Source organism: Ursus maritimus, unplaced genomic scaffold (assembly GCF_017311325.1).
Source record: "Ursus maritimus isolate PB19 unplaced genomic scaffold, ASM1731132v1 scaffold_23, whole genome shotgun sequence".
Lineage (NCBI taxonomy): Eukaryota > Metazoa > Chordata > Mammalia > Carnivora > Ursidae > Ursus > Ursus maritimus.
Genome location: NW_024424786.1, coordinates 42,558,658 through 42,574,114, shown reverse-complemented (window position 1 = coordinate 42,574,114; position 15,457 = coordinate 42,558,658). Strand labels below are relative to the sequence as shown.

At 50.8% G+C, this 15,457-nt stretch overlaps 2 protein-coding genes across 15 annotated transcripts in view; both read right to left on the bottom strand.

Moving 5' to 3' along the window:
* Nucleotides 1-8,267, bottom strand: part of PPP6R3 (protein phosphatase 6 regulatory subunit 3) — a 137,974-nt gene extending 129,707 nt beyond the window's left edge. For 13 of the 14 annotated variants that reach the window (XM_040639561.1, XM_040639563.1, XM_040639565.1 and 10 more), the window contains exon 1: nucleotides 8,149-8,267. The gene's annotated coding sequence lies outside the window, so the exon portion shown is untranslated. The remainder of the gene's footprint in view (nucleotides 1-8,148) is intronic. The other variant, XM_040639558.1, reaches the window with a different exon arrangement.
* A 6,914-nt stretch (nucleotides 8,268-15,181) lies between these two features.
* Nucleotides 15,182-15,457, bottom strand: part of LRP5 (LDL receptor related protein 5) — a 131,382-nt gene continuing 131,106 nt past the window's right edge. The window contains 1 exon segment of the mRNA XM_040638785.1: nucleotides 15,182-15,457. This exon segment is cut by the window's right edge and continues 6 nt beyond it. Within this exon segment, the coding sequence (XP_040494719.1) occupies nucleotides 15,368-15,457 (90 nt within the window). The 3' untranslated portion in view covers nucleotides 15,182-15,367.

The window sequence follows — 15,457 nt, the reverse complement described above, 5'->3', positions numbered from 1 at the left end:
GCCTTCTGGAGATGGAAGAGGAAGAGGTGGTCAGGGCAAGACAGAGCCAAAGGCAGCGGCAACGTTTTATTTCTTAAGCTGTTTAGTGGGTACACAGCTGCTGGTTTTAACACATAGTACCTACACATGCCGCTATATACCCTCTGAATACAGGATCTCATTAAAAATTAAAATAAAAAAGTTGATTAGAGCAGGACAGACCAAATCCAGCCCACCACCTGTGTGTGTGTGTGTGTGTGTGTGTGTGTGTGTGTGTGTGTGAGGTCTTGGTTTTCAGAATAGTTTTATTATTTTTCCATTGACTTATAATTGACAAACAATATCATATTCGCTTGAAATGTACAACCTGGTAATTTGGTATTTATATACTCCGCCCTGTTGTTGTAAATAAAACTTTACTGGAAGACAGCCACCTTCTTTTTTTTTTTTTTTAGAATTTCTGTTTTGTGGGTTGTTGTTTTTTTTGTGTTTTTATTTTATTTCTTTTTGAGATGGTGGAAGAGAGAGGTGGGTGGGGACAGAGGGAGGGAATCTTAAGTAGGCTCCAGGCACAGAGCAGAGCCTGAGGTGAGGCTCGATCTTACTATCCTGAGATCATGACTTGAGTCAAAAGCAAGAGTCGGATGCTTAACCACTGAGCTACCTGGGTGCCCCAACAGCCACCTTCATTTGTTTACATGTTGTCTATGGCTGCTTTCATATCACAAGCACAGAGCCGAGTAGTTACAGAGATCACACAGCCTGCAAAGCCTAATATATTTACTAACTGGCCCTCTACAGAAAAGTGTTGCCCAGGGGCACCTGGGTGGCTCAGGTCATGATTTCAGGGACCTGGGATCCACCCCCCCATCAGGCTCTCTGGAGCGTGAGTCTCCCTCTCCCACCCCCCAGTTCACGCTTGCTCGGTCTCTCTCAAATAAATAAATAAAATCTTTAAAGGAAAAAAAAAAGTGTTGTCTGGTTATAATGTGGAATCTGTAAAAGAAATTAAGTGCAAAATAAAAAAGATTCAATCATCTGTTAAAATGCGCTGATCCCTCAGGGCATACATAATTTTCTTCAAGAGCACAGTACACTGAAAAATATGGTGCTATGTAACACAGGAGACTCTAAAGCAACTGGAGTTACCTTTATAATGTCATAAGTGCCAGAAAGAGAGATTTTAAAGACTGTTTAAGAAAGCATAATGCAAAACCTCAAATTTATGACCTCTACTCTCATCAAAGAAAATATTATCACATTGACCTAAGTAAAGCATAATAACATGATCCAAATATGGGAAGAAAAAAACAAGTTGCATATAAACACTAATTCCATAACCTCTCTTAACCTGTACCACCATCACCCAGGACCTCCCCAGAGCAGCTAGTCAGACTTCAAAGTTCTCTAAGATCCCTCATTCCATTTCACTTCTTTAGGATATCCACTGCACCTTGTATTAGAGTCATTTCTGTACTTATTTCTATTGTTATTAGGAAGAAGACTGATAACAGTAATAATATTAATAAAAATACTACTCTGCACTAGGCATTGTGCTAATCAGTTTACATTTAATATTCATGTCACAGATAAGGAAACTAAGGAACAGAGATGTGATCTAATATTAGGATTACACAACTGGAAGACTGTGGGAACCAGAACTCAAAGCCAGCTATTTCAGATCCTTACGTACTCCTGACCTCCGCAACATACTCTGACTTGGGGAAGGACAACAGTATTAATCTGTGAAAACTCCCTCAGTTTAAAATAGTATGCCTACGACAGGTGCCAAATGCATAGTTGCTGAATCCATGTAAAGGTGTACTAAGTCGAGGATGAGCGATCCATAGCGGAAAGAGCATTCTTTAATCAGAAGGGGCAGTCTTGCTTGCAGGCAACAGAGGCAGGAGAGTCGTGCCCACTGTCCAGAGGCAACAGAAACCCTGTGTATCTCCAGATCAACGACAGAAAACTGGAGACACTATCCTCTCGTCTACTACAAGGACAGAAACCTGACATTGTGCTACCACCAAAAGGAAACAACTCAGAAGTTAAGCATTTAATCTCAACACTCGTGAGATCCAGTTGCGATGTCACTCTTGAAATGACACTAGAAATTGTGCTCTAGTGGAGCCACCAAAACCCTAAGGAATCACCCAGGAACTGAGATTTGTAAGCTTTTCCAGCAAGCCCTATATTTTCTCTAAGAATCAATGACCTCTAAGGTCTGTTCCAGCTCCAAATCTATGACTCTTGAGAAAGAAGCCCCAAACACCCAATCAACTCTGTGCTTTTCAGTATTTTTCCTGCCACTGCCCCCATCTATAGGCTGCCAGCCCAGATCTCACCAAGGTCCAGCCAATGTCTATGAACTATACCAAGCCACCACAGAGCGTGCCTTAGTGGGTAGGTCACACACCTGCTTTACTTGCCCTGATTACGGTCGCAGGGTGCCTTGCCTTCTCATGTAAGCTTTCATTTCTCTTCTTGCCAAAGTAGGTCTCTGACATCAGCACTATTGTTCAGATTTATATCCAGGTATAAGAACTCAAAGCTCTAACCAGCAATCCAAATTGCTTTCTCCAAATCTCCAAATTCAGCCAGACTCCTATTTCAGCAGCCTTTTTGTCCTCTCTAATGTTTCAAAATAACAATCCTTAAGTCATCTTTCCTTTAGGTCATCAGATTTCATGGTAGTCAACCTCTGGGGCACACACCCCATTCCAAGTCAATATACAGTCCTACTGTAAGAAATTTTGGAAAAAATACGACCCTAGTTTTCTCCAGAGTCACCAAGAAGTACAAAATCAGGGATTCTTTCTGTCAGTAAGAAGATGTTCAGAACTTATCAAACTTTATTTGTATAAATTCACAGTTGACTATGTAAGTCTTCACTAATACTTATAAAACAGCTCAACACTAGCCAGCTCTAAGTTACAAGTAGTAAACACCTCTGCTCAGAGTAAACCCAGATCTTTGCCAAGTCTGTGACATGAAAATGTCCCGTTAAGGTGAGAAGCCTTTCAACTATGCCAAGGTTCCCTTCCCTTTTACTTGCTTCTTCACTAGGAGATCTACCTGGTATCCAGATGTCAGTGCATAGTCATTCAAATCCTGAAATAAACTGGGTATTTATCCGACTAGTAACTATCTCCCCTCTCCAAGTAAAATAAATAAATAAATAAATAAATGGGAGGGAGAGAGGAAGAAAAGGGGTTACCGTGGCAATGAAATCTAAGCCAAAGTCAAAAGGCCAAAAAAAAAAAACAAATCTCCAGTCAGCCTAGGTCCAACTGCAGCAGGAAAAAAGAAAAAAACAAAAAACCCCATCCCCACTGGTGGCACAATCAATTTCAAGGATGCTCAAGATATTTGGCGCAAACCTACATCGAGCCTCTGATCAGTAGGGAACCTGTCAGTGTTCCCAGTATGACTGACTTGACAACCAACATCTACGGAGCAAAAAAACAACACAAACCAATCCTATTTGTCATTACAAAACAGCTTCACCAGCACTGAACAATGGCACTGCTTTCTAAAACACACCAAACCAAGGAGGCAAGTCGAAGTAACTGCTTAATACATGTAAGAAACAAAGGTGTAACTACTTTATTATTTGGCAAGAGACTTTTGGCAAACTCAACCAGCACAGGAGCAAACCTAACCTCCTTCCTCCCAGGCCTACAGGGCCTCCCTAGAGCCTCCCAGCTAAAACTGCATCCCTTTTATAACTGCTACCTCTCCCTCTAGACTGCAAGTCCTTAAGTGCCTGTTCATGAGTGAATACCTAATACAGTTCCTGGCAGAGTAAGGGTTCAATTACTATATTTGCTGATCAAATAAATGAAGATTAGAAGAAGCTGGGGGGGGGAGGGGTCACTTGTCATTCTCAGCAACAGCCATAAGCCGAATTTCACGATGAAAGATTACAAAGTGCCTCCACAATCTTCTCCTTTTATATATCCAGATATATATGTGTATAGTTTTTAAACTAATATTCTTTCATTCAATAAGCCAGACGATCTAAATTGTAAGTCATGTGTGAGAAAAGGACCTCTGCCCTTCTACTTTTTTTTTTTTTAAGATTTTATTTATTTGACACAGAGAGAGAGCGCGCGCGCACAGGCAGGGAGAGTGGCAGGCAGAGGGAGGAGAAGGAGCAGGCTCCCCGCGGAGCAGAGAGCCCGATAAGGGCTCGACCAGGGATCGAACCCAGCACCCTGGGATCATGACCCAAGCCGAATCTGCCCTTCTACTACTGAAACTCATTCCCCCTTCCCCCAGGAGAAACACTCACCCATTTGGGCCAGAGTCCAGGGCCCAGAGGAACCCTCTTTTACTAGCAGGCAAGGGTCACTGTGTTACACGTGAAGCATGGAGCGTGCCTGTCTCGCTTTCAACAGGCACAACGGGCAAACGGATCCAGGGCTAACTCTCTGGAAACAGGTCTTCATCACAAAGGGAAAAAAAGATAATGATGAAGCTGGCATCAAAAGCCAGAACTGACAGCTGACTCACAGGATGAGAGCAAAGGATATAAAACTCAAAAAATCACAGTATAAAGTTAGTAAGTGTAGGAGCAAACAACCCTAAACACCTGAGAGCGCTGCTAAGTTTCAGCACAATGAGGGAATATATTTTCATGAGGTAAAAAGCAAAGAAGTGTCTAAATTAATTATAAAATCAATTCATTTAAAATTTCTTTTAAAATTCAGTCTTCAGGCCCCTGAAAATAATGTACACCCTCTCTCCCCACTACTAAGTAGTCTCCGAGGTAGGACCTGCAGACCACAGAGACAAAGCTCACAGATCACCTGAAGGATTCCTTGACCCCCAAGCAGTCATCAGTATCTATGGTCTTGAACAGCAGTTCCAAAACCTTGCTGCACTTCAGCATTCCCTGGGGAGCTATCTAAAACTATATTCTCAATACCACCACCAATTTCCAGAGGGGGCCCAACATCCACGGTCTTAAAGATGCCCCAAATGATTCTAATGCACGCCAGTGCAGCATCTACCTCGAACAGGGTTTCTCAGTTTCTGCACTATTAGTATTTGGGGCTGGATAATTTTAAGGTGCTGTCCTGTGCATTACAGGACGCTTAGCAGCGTCCCTGGTCTCTACCCCCTAGAAGCCAAGTCGCATATCGCCCACCCCTACAGGTATGACAAGGCAAAATGTCTCCAGACATTGCCAAATGTTTCCTTGGGGGCAAACCACCCCCCAACTTATCTAGAGTAAATAAAAAAACAATTACTTGAGGTTGTTGTCTTGAGGAAAAAAAGAAATAAGAAAGCTGCTTAAAGCCAAGAGCCCAGGCCTATTTTTTCAGTCCATCTCACCTAAGAAAAGTAGCTAACAAACTACTCAGCCCGCATGGGGACTCAGATCTTGACTCATGAGGACCAAACCACAGCTTCTTGTTCTTTTTATGAAATAAACTCAAAGCTGAGTTTTAGGTGAGCAGATGATTAGAAGAACTTCACTGTCACTATCATGTACTCATCTTAGGGGTATTAAAACACTGTAAAATTTTAGACCAATATACACTCATGCTGCCTCTCAAATATCCGAAATATAAACTACAAGACACAAGTTCATGATAGCAACAAACTAAATACTGATCCTAACAAATACTGTTTTAAGGAAGAGTACAGTAACTAACTGGAATTTAAATACAAACGTGGGGGGGGGTAGATTTTGCCTATAATAAGCACCAAGTACCAAATCGATACAAAAATTATCAAAGAAGTGAACCTCACCCCGTCAAATCTTAATTTTATTACCATTCATTTTCCGTCCAGCTATGGTCTGATTCTTGTATTCTCAAGCAGTTAATTCAAACTAGCAAGTTTTTGTTTTGTCTTGCTATACTTTACACAAAAGCTAAAGTTTTCTGATCCAAAACAATCTTCTTCCTCTCCTTAAATTACACCAGCAAGATGCTCACCTCTACTTAAAACTGCGTAAAAACATTTCCCCTGTGCAATTAAAGCAAGCCCGGTCCCAAGCAGTGATACCAAGGGACAGGCAAGCATGCTTTCAAGTACCAGGGAAAAGCGCAAAGGGCAGGAATTAAAAGATTGTGACTACTCGGGGCGCCTGGGTGGCACAGCGGTTAAGCGTCTGCCTTCAGCTCAGGGCGTGATCCCGGTGTTATGGGATCGAGCCCCACATCGGGCTCCTCTGCTGGGAGCCTGCTTCTTCCTCTCCCACTCCCCCTGCTTGTGTTCCCTCTCTCGCTGGCTGTCCCTGTCTCTGTCAAATAAATAAATAAAATCTTTAAAAAAAAAAAAAAAAGATTGTGACTACTTGTGTGACTGAGTGGATGGCATTTTGTTAGATACTGTAGACTCCCCAATCAGACACACTGAAAGGCAAAACAGCTTCCTAAGCATCCATGCAGGACAACAGTTATCGCCCAAACTAGGTTCGATGAAGTGTATCTCAATACACACCAACCTTTCAAACCTCAATAACCCAGGAGTACACGGAGAAACCTCGGAGTTGATATGGGGACCAATCACACTCAGGACCTAGTATCCCAAGGGAAGTAGGAAGAGAATCTGACCTGAGCTCTTGATGGGCTTTTCTTTATTCAACCACCTCTTAGAGGAAACATGAGGCACCACCAATTTACTGCCCCACAAAACATCTGTAATGAATCTTCAACCACCCCTCTCCTGAAAAACTTAAAAGAACTTCCAGTTCATTTTCTCAGGAGAACTGTTAAACACACAGAGCTTTCTAAAGATAGTCACCAAGTCACTTAAACACTCATTTGCCTTCCAAATAGTAAGCTAAACATTTAAAAATCAAATTTAAATTAGTAATAATAGCCACTAATTGCACTAAGCTGATTCTACATGCCAAGCACAGTTTCTAGCCCATTTACTCCCGACACACTTACGAGGCAGGCACTATTATTATTGTCACATTTCAGGAAAAGCAGAGAGGCGTAGTAACTTGTCCAAGGTCACAGAGTTAGAAAGTGGTGAAGCCAAGACCTGAATCCAGGCAACCGAACTTCACAGTAAAGAAGCGGAAACAGCACCACCACTTAGGAGACATTTACTCCAGTGGCTGGAAATCCGGAGTCCCTTTCCCACTTGCTGCCTACCTGCCACATGACCTTGAGGGCAAAATCTAAGTAAACTTCACATTGTTACAAAGTGGGACAATATCCACATTAACAAGTGCTGTGGGAACGAAAGGAAAACAATCACCAAGTGCCCCTCCCACAAAAGCAAAATATAAACAAAGCTCCAGCCGACCCACGGAGAAAACGTTAAGTACCGGGAAAACTACACGAAGCCTGAGGTTGAAACGTCAGGACTGCAGGGATACATCCAAGGACTCATTCCGTGCACCTACAACCGAAAGTCTAAGTTGTGATGAGAGCACGCAGGATCTAGGAGGAAACCCCTCCAACTTAACAGCGAATGGGCTTCTTTAAGAGGGAGGTACTTCCAGCCGCTCGAAGGACCACCCCCCTTGCTCATATTCGCCAGGGAGGCGTTCGTGACCAGGTCTACATTCGAGTCACAACACCGGAGTTAAAAAACCGCTCGGAAGGCTATTTAACTACTCCGAGCCGGGTTCTGCGTATGCCGATGACTCTGCGGCGAAAGAGCAGAAACCCACAGAACTTGTTTCCCGCAGAACGGAGTCCCAACAATGGCCTTCGCGAATCTACGGCGAGATGCCGCCTCAACTTGACACGCTCCCGGGCCCGCGCCCAGAGAAGTTCTCCCGGGCGGGCGGCCCGGCGGCGCTCGGGGCCGGCGGCGGGGCCGCAGCAGAGCGGGGCCCGTCCGGGTTAGGGGCGCGCCCCGCCCGCCGCCGCCGCCGCGCAAGGCCGCGGACGTCAACCCGGGCGCAAAGTTCGTCGCCGGCCCGCCGCCCGGCCCCGCACCCGGCCTGGCGCAGCCCCCCGCGGCGGGCGGGCAGGCGGCTGACAGGCGCGGGCGGGGACGGCCCGGGGAGCCCGGGCGCCGCGCCTCCCCGGCCGCCGAGCGGCGAATTCCGGGGGGGAGGGGAGGGGGCCGGGACGCTCCCTCCCCGCGCCGCCGAGGCCGGGCGGAGGGGCCTCGCCGCCGCCGCCCGCGCGCCGCGCGCCCCGCGCCCCCGCGCCGCAGCCCGCTTCCCCGCTCCCCCGCCCCCATTACCTGGAGGTGCCCGCGACCCGCCGCTAGTTGCGCTCAGGCGGGAAACGCGCTCACCGACACCATCAGCGAAGCGCCCAAAATGGCGGACGTATCAAGCAGGCCTTGAGTTCCCCCCGCCCTCCCTCCGGCCGCCTCGAAGCCAATCGCGGCTCTATCTCCGCCCCCAGACCCACGCTCATTGGCCTTCCTCTACCGCCCCCTGCAACCTATTGGATCGCCCAGCGGCCCGGTTGCGCCCACTCCGATTGGCTCACAGGCCCGGTCAGTCAAGCGCGAGGGAAGCATTCTTTTCCCATGGACTTGACGGATCCGGAACCTCTAGGACCCCGGAGTCTGGAGAAACAAATCAGAAACCGGGAGAAACCTGGCTGGGTCCCCCTACGCCGTAGCAACAGCAGGGCCTCCGTTTGACGGACGCTTTGGACCACCAATCCGATAGCCAATGCTTTTTAAAACTAAATGGAGCCAAACCAATCCTGGCCGTGGAGCTGGGAGCAGCAAGGGAACCAATGGGGTAGCGAGACTAGCGGGCCGGCAGGCGGGCGGGTCGGAGGGCCCAGAGGAGACCCGTGATGACGTGAGCCACGATACGTTTCGGAGGCCAACGCGGGCCTGAGCTGGGGAATTAGCTCAAATGGTAGAGCGCTCGCTTAGCATGTGAGAGGTAGCGGGATCGATGCCCGCATTCTCCAAGGCTGAATTTTACAGGGGGCTGGGGTCGTCTGTCCCGGTTCCTTTACCCGTAAGTGGTGACTATTCCAGGAGTCGGCCTCCAGGTGAGGAACGGTCTTAGCCAGGACTGGCCTCTAGGTGAGGGGCTGATACCCCCCAGCTGTAGGAAAATGTGCGGGCGGTGGGGTTCCTTTTATCCTTCAGAAGGATTTACACGGGAGCCTCTTCCGAAATGTTCGCCCGGAGTCTCCCATCCCCTGTCCGGTCTGCCTGGGAGGGCGGGGCCCCGACACAGAAGAGTAGCCCACCTTGGCCCATCCCAGGCACTTTCCAGTAACCTGTCCGTCTTCTAAATAGATGCAAAGCGTCGTCCCGAATCCCGAGTAAATCGACAGAAGGGCGGAAGGTGGCAGCAAGGCTGAAAAGCTCAGGCCAGGTGAGGGTCCGGCGGAACCCAGCCCGAGCTGGGCAGAACGCTGCATCGCACCCCCGCTAGTGCGTGTGCGCTAGCGGAGGCCTGCGCTCGAGTGGAGTGCTGACCCCTCGTGGGCAGCCCTCGGGCGAGTACTTGGCCTGTGCCCCGCCTGTGCGGGTGCGTGGGGAGCAGAGGGTCCTGGCTCTGACGGTCTGTGGGGGATGGTCAGACACCCCCTGTAAGTAACACAGGCCGCAGAGTGGTGGGGGCTCCTCCTGAGCAGGTGGCATTTCAACCCACGAACAGGGAAGACAGAGCCGTGGGCTCCTGGGTCCAGGTGGCAGGGAGAGAGACCAAAGAATCCCAAGGCCGAGCTTTGGAGTGCTGGGGAGACAGAAGTGGTTGGGTTGTGGGGAGAGAGGTACATGGAAGTGGAGGTGGAAGAGGTGGCTGCATGGTTGCAGGGCCTTGGGGACAGTGCCACCATGCCCAGGAGAAACCAACAATCCTCAATGCCCAGACTGCACTTGGGCACCAGGCCTGGAGTCATAATGGGGGCTCCATGCAGGGAGGTTGGCGGTCTCTTGCAGTCTTTAGGGCAACTCACTGCAGTGGTGCTGGCTTGGTCAGGGATGGCCACTCCAGCTCAAGGAAGGCAGGGCACGGTGACTGTGGAGATTCCCCAAGCTGCTTCCTGAGAAAAGTGACGTAGCTTGGCCACCGGGGGTAGGGAGGGCAGGACCAGTGGAGTTGGCCACCGGCTTGCCTTCCAGATGCTCAGCATCTTTCTGCACCCATACCCCGTCCATCACACCAACCCCAGCTGGCCTGAGCTCCCTCCATCTCACCAGATCAGGCTCTCTGAATCCCCATGCCAAACAGCAGGGAGAACAAAACCTAATGGAGCTGGGTCAACCCCAGCACGTGGGAAGCTGGGCCTCTGGTGCAACCATGCCCCTCCCCCAGCTCACCCCTTCAGCAGGGCCTGAGGCAGACTCTCTAGAAAGACTGTGGGGCTGGTAGCCCCAGAACAGTACAGTATTGTCATCTGCATTTTACAGATTAGTTAACAGAAACCCAGGCAGCATTCGAACACCAGGTGTGGCTCGTATTAGCTGAGTAAGCTTGGCTGGGGATCTAACCTCTCCGACTCTCCAGGTCTTGTCTGTAGAGTACTGATAATACCTACTGACCAGTGTCCATGCCCAGAAGGGTGCTGGACCTCTAAGGAGTTAGCCTCCAAGGGCAGATGTTATTGGCGCCGGTCCAGCTGCTCAGAGCGGTTAAGGGCCTTGTCCAAGGCCGCCTGGCAAGTGAGGAACATAGCAAAGATTGAAATCAGTTCGGGAGGTGCACTGGTGGAGAGGGTTAGGGGAAGGACAAACACACAGATATTCTGTGGTGCGGAGCAGGTCGGCCTGGCAGAGAGAACGGTGGAAGGATGGTGCGGAATGCGCATTTGTCAGAGGATCCGGTGGGGGTGATCGAGGTCTGGGGGAGGGGAATGGGAGGCATCGGAGGATAAGCAAAGGAACTTAGGGTTTATGCTCAGAGAGGGAGGGCCAGGAAAAACTTCTGAGTAAGACGGGCGTGTTCAGGGCTGGCCACAGTTTGCAAAGGACAGATTAGAGCAAGGGCGGCAAGGCCGTGCTACCGGAGTAGCACGGGGCCAGAAGGGTGGATCCCAGGAGCTAGATCAAGGAGCAGGGGAGAGGCTGCAGGAAACCCCTGGACAGAGGGTGGTGCCTGAGAGGGAGGCTGGGCGAAGGCTGGGACCTGCCCTCCTGGGAGCCTGGGGAGAGCCCAGCCACACGCAGAGATCCTTTACTCATTCATCATCAGAGAACTTGCCAGTACATGCTTCAGGCTCTTCCATTCCAGACTCTGAGGAGGGTCACAGGGACATGTGCACTATAATTAAATGAAATAATGCAGTACCTCGCCCAATATAAGTGGGCCCCAAAAGTCTCCAATTATGATGAGCTAACCTAACTGGAAGGGTTGAAGTCAGGGAGGACTTCCTGGGAGAAGAGGAGGTATCTGAGCTCAGCCTATCTCCCTGAGAGCCCTAGAGAGCCATTGCCAGCCTTTAAGCAGGAGAGTGACTTTGAACCTTTGCATTGGCCTCAGCACCCTGAAACTTCTGGAGTCCATGGACCACCACCTTCCCCTTTCCCCTCAATCCTTTTATGGCTTAATTTTTAATGTTTAAAATCTCAGTCCAGGGGCACCTGGGTGGCTCAGTTGGTTAAGCATTTGCCTTCGGCTCAGGTCATGATCCCAGGGTTCTGGGATCAAGCCCCACGTTAGGCTCCCTGCTCAGTGGGGAGTCTGCTTCTCCCTCTCCTTCTGCTCCCCCTGCTCGTGCTCTCTCTCTCTCTCTCTAATAAATAAAATCTTTTAATAAAATAAAATAAATTTTCAATCCATCTAGACTTTAAAAAATTATATGAATACTTTCAGATCTATTCAACAGTAGAGAGAAAAGTGTAATGAATGCCCACATACCCATCACCCAGCTATTACCCCCTCAACTTTAGGGAAAAGACACAAAGCTGCGAAATTGTAATTCTATCAAGTAATGATTTTTTTTTTAATTTTAAGTCATGATTTTTTTTCATGAAAGAAAGAACATTTTAATGCATACATACACTCAGATAGAAAAAGGCTTTAAATTGAATAAGCTCAACTTGGGGAAACCAGCCACCCATTATCTTCCCTATTGTCATGTCCCCGGGGTGCAGACATGGTCTGAGGGCTAGAGTGAGGCTACCCTAGCAGAGGTGGGCAGGTGCTTCACCAGGTCACCTGTGAGCTGAGGGTGAGGTCCAATAAGGGGGGACCCAGTGATGTGAGGGGTCAGCCAAGTGGCTCTCAGAAGGGAACCCTGCAGGAGCTAAGTCCCATCCAACTCCCCAGCCCCCATGTTTCTCAGGGACAGAACCTTCCACACCTGCCACATCCCTGTTCCCCAGCATCCTGCTTGGCAGTGGACATGACCAAGACCTGGCCACATGGATTCTGTTCAACTGCCCAGGGCAGCTGTGGACCCAAGGGCGTTGCTGGGCCTGGGGCAAGGAGGAGCTCCACATCCATCCTCGATGAGGGTTGGAGGGCTGAGCGGAGCAAACGATAGGGCCAGTGGGGAGGGAGACCCCACAGGACGCAGAGATGGGTGACAGAGACTTGGGGAGTAGTGGGTGTCACTGCGGGGGGGGGGGGGCTTGGAGGGAAGGTGGGAGCCCTTGAGTAGTGCCCAGCTGTCAGTACTATTTCTCAACCAAAAGAATGGTTGAATAAATGAGTGGAAAAAAATTCTGTTTTTATTATTTTCCCCCAAGCCATGGTTTTCTCAACTACAAACTGGGGACACCAGCTGGGCTGTTGTGAAGTTTCAATGAAACAAGCCAGGTTAACTTCACCCCCTCACTTAAGACACAGCTCAGATATCACATCCTCCAGGAAGCCCCCCCACTCCTGCCCTCCCATCTGAATAGGATATTCACTCTGGGCCCCCGGATATCTCAACACAGTGCTCTGGCCCTTAGCTTTGGAAACTGTCTGCAAGTTTCAAGAGAGGGGCCCGCATCTAATTTCGGGGTCCCCCAGCATGTGATTTAAGTTCAGGGCTCTGCATACAGTGGGTGCTTACTGAAGGCTGGCAGATTCCCTGGAAGATAGTAGGCGGCCAGCAGGTTGGCCCCCATTCTTCCTAGCTGTCCTCATGGCAGGAAAGGGTCCAGCACGGTGGCCTCTGGAGACAGGCCTGGGATGCTGGGGGGAGGGGGAGGGGGGAGGAGGAGCTGGAGAGTGGACTCCCCCTATGCAGTCCCTGCTCCTGAGTCAGCCAAGCCCCCACCCCCTCTGCCCCAGTTGAGATTAGTGCTTTCAGTAGCACCTCAGGGCTCATGGCCCGACCTGGAAGAACAGGAACCCCGAGTACGCGGGAGGCCCCAGGCCCCTGTAAGCAGCTCTCTGGGGCAGGGGACCCCACCTTGGTCTTGAGAGCTCTGGGTGCACCGTCTAGCTCTGCCGGTCCTTAGCCGTGTGACCTTGGGCAAAAGCCTGTCACCTCTCTGAGCTTTAATAGGTCCCAGCTTCCGTTTAGCAAGGCAGTGCTACTTGCCAGGCGCTTACTGGGCAAGGTCTCTCCCCGACAGGCATTATCTCGTGGAAGCCTCCAAGAGTCCCGGGGCGGAGGACGGCGCCCTTCCTTAACAGATGCGGCCAGCCGGGTGAAGTGAGTGGGAGGTGAAGCCGGCCTTCCTCCCAGGCAAACCCAATCCCTCCTGTCTACAAAGGGTCCTCTAGTGTGGGTCCCCATGGGGTGAGGGGCATAGCCACCCCGGGTCGGTACTCAGGCCTGGACTTCCTGAGCTCACCGCTGCTTGCACTAATGGCAGGTTGCCCAACCCTTTCGTCTGCAGTGTCTGCTTTTGGTCCCAGGGGCATCACCACCAGTGCTAAGCATGACCTTAGGGAACTCCTGCACCATCAGGGATCAGGGGAGGCAGCCCCCCGAAAGTCTCCGGAAACCAGATCCGGCAGGCTTCTGTGCCTGATGTCCCCAGCTCTGTCCCCTGATCGACCAGTCTTGGGAGCCCCCAGGGCCATCACCTTTCCCAGCCCGCCTCCCCGGCCCTGAGATCCCAAGATCTGAGTGTCCTGGGGTTTCCCCATCCTAGAGGCTGTCACCTCGGCATTCTAGGCGCTGGGGGTTGACCAAGGGTTCGATCTCCAGTCTTGCTGGGAAGCCCTTCTTCCAGATCTTTGTGTTTTTTTTTTCTTTTTTTTTTAAGATTTTATTTATTTGACAGAGAGAGAGGGAACACAAGCAGGGGGAGAGGGAGAAGGAGAAGCAGGCTCCCTGCCGAGCAGGGAGCCCAACTCGGGGATTGGCTCGATCCCAGCACCCTGGGATCAGGACCCGAGCTGAAGGCAGAAGCTTAGTGACTGAACCACCCAGGCGCCTCTCTGTGTTGATTCTTCAGTGGAGTGTGTGCCGGGACTCCCAGTGGTGGTTCTTCTCTGACCTCCCTGCGACTTTCCGATTGGGGTTAGGCCCTTCCTGCCTGGCAGCCGGGCAGCAGCCAGGCTTCCTCATGACTCATGACTTGCTGACTTCTCAGTCTCCTACAGGCTCGAGACCCCCCAGGGGCAGGCGGCAGGCCTTATCTCTTGGTCTCCTCCAGTACCACCCCAGCGGGTAACAGGGCAGACCTGGGGCCGTGTTTCCTGACTACCTCTGTGAAGACCAGGCTCTCCCCGTCTGCTGGAAAGGACAGGGCGGCAACCAAGGAGGGCAGGAGGGCTGGGAGGTTCCCATCCCACCCTGGGCGAGCGTGGCCTGGCAGCCCCATCCACTGGGGTCCACACGGATGGCAGGGCCAGGAGGGAGCCCCTGGACAGCAGAAGCCTGGGGCGGCCAAACACAGAGGTCAGATGGTAGCAGAGACTGGCCAAGGAACAGCCCAAAGCCCAGGTACACAATCTGCGGTGCCCAGTGCAAGATGAAAACGCAGGGCCTCTTTCTTAAAAACTATTCAGAATTTCAGCGTGGCAGCAGTGGCGCACAAAATAAGCACAGGGGCCCTTTGTGACGACACGAGTCCGGCCTCCAGCCGGCACGCCTCTGCCCGGGCCTTCAGCCTACCCTGTGGGGGCCCGACAGAGAGAGACACGGTGCTCAGGAAGACAAGTGCGCAACCCTGACAGCTGCCCAGGGCAGGGCCAGAGGCCGGGATCCATTCCGTGAGGACACTCGATTCAAAAACACACATGGCACAAAAGAATGGCAGTGACGTTTTAAAAAAATTAAGTTTATAAATATTTTCTCCACTGTACAAAGTTTTCCCAGCCCTGCCCACCCCATCACTGTTCACATTTCTTGTGTTTTTAAAATCCCAACTATATTTATTTTTTTAAATCATAAAATATATTTTTTTCTTTGTTCATATTTAAAACTATTTACAAGGGCGCAGAGAGGCCAGGCTGGGCCGGCAGAGGTCAGGACGAGTCCGTGCAGGGGGACGAAGGGGGTGCGGAGAGGCCAGGCTGGGCCGGCAGAGGTCAGGACGAGTCCGTGCAGGGGGACGAAGGGGGCGCAGAGAGGCCAGGCTGGGCCGGCAGAGGTCAGGACGAGTCCGTGCAGGGGGACGGAGGGGGCGGGAAGAGGTGGAAGTAGCTCCGCTCGGTGGCGGGTGAGGGGGGGCAGCTGTCCTC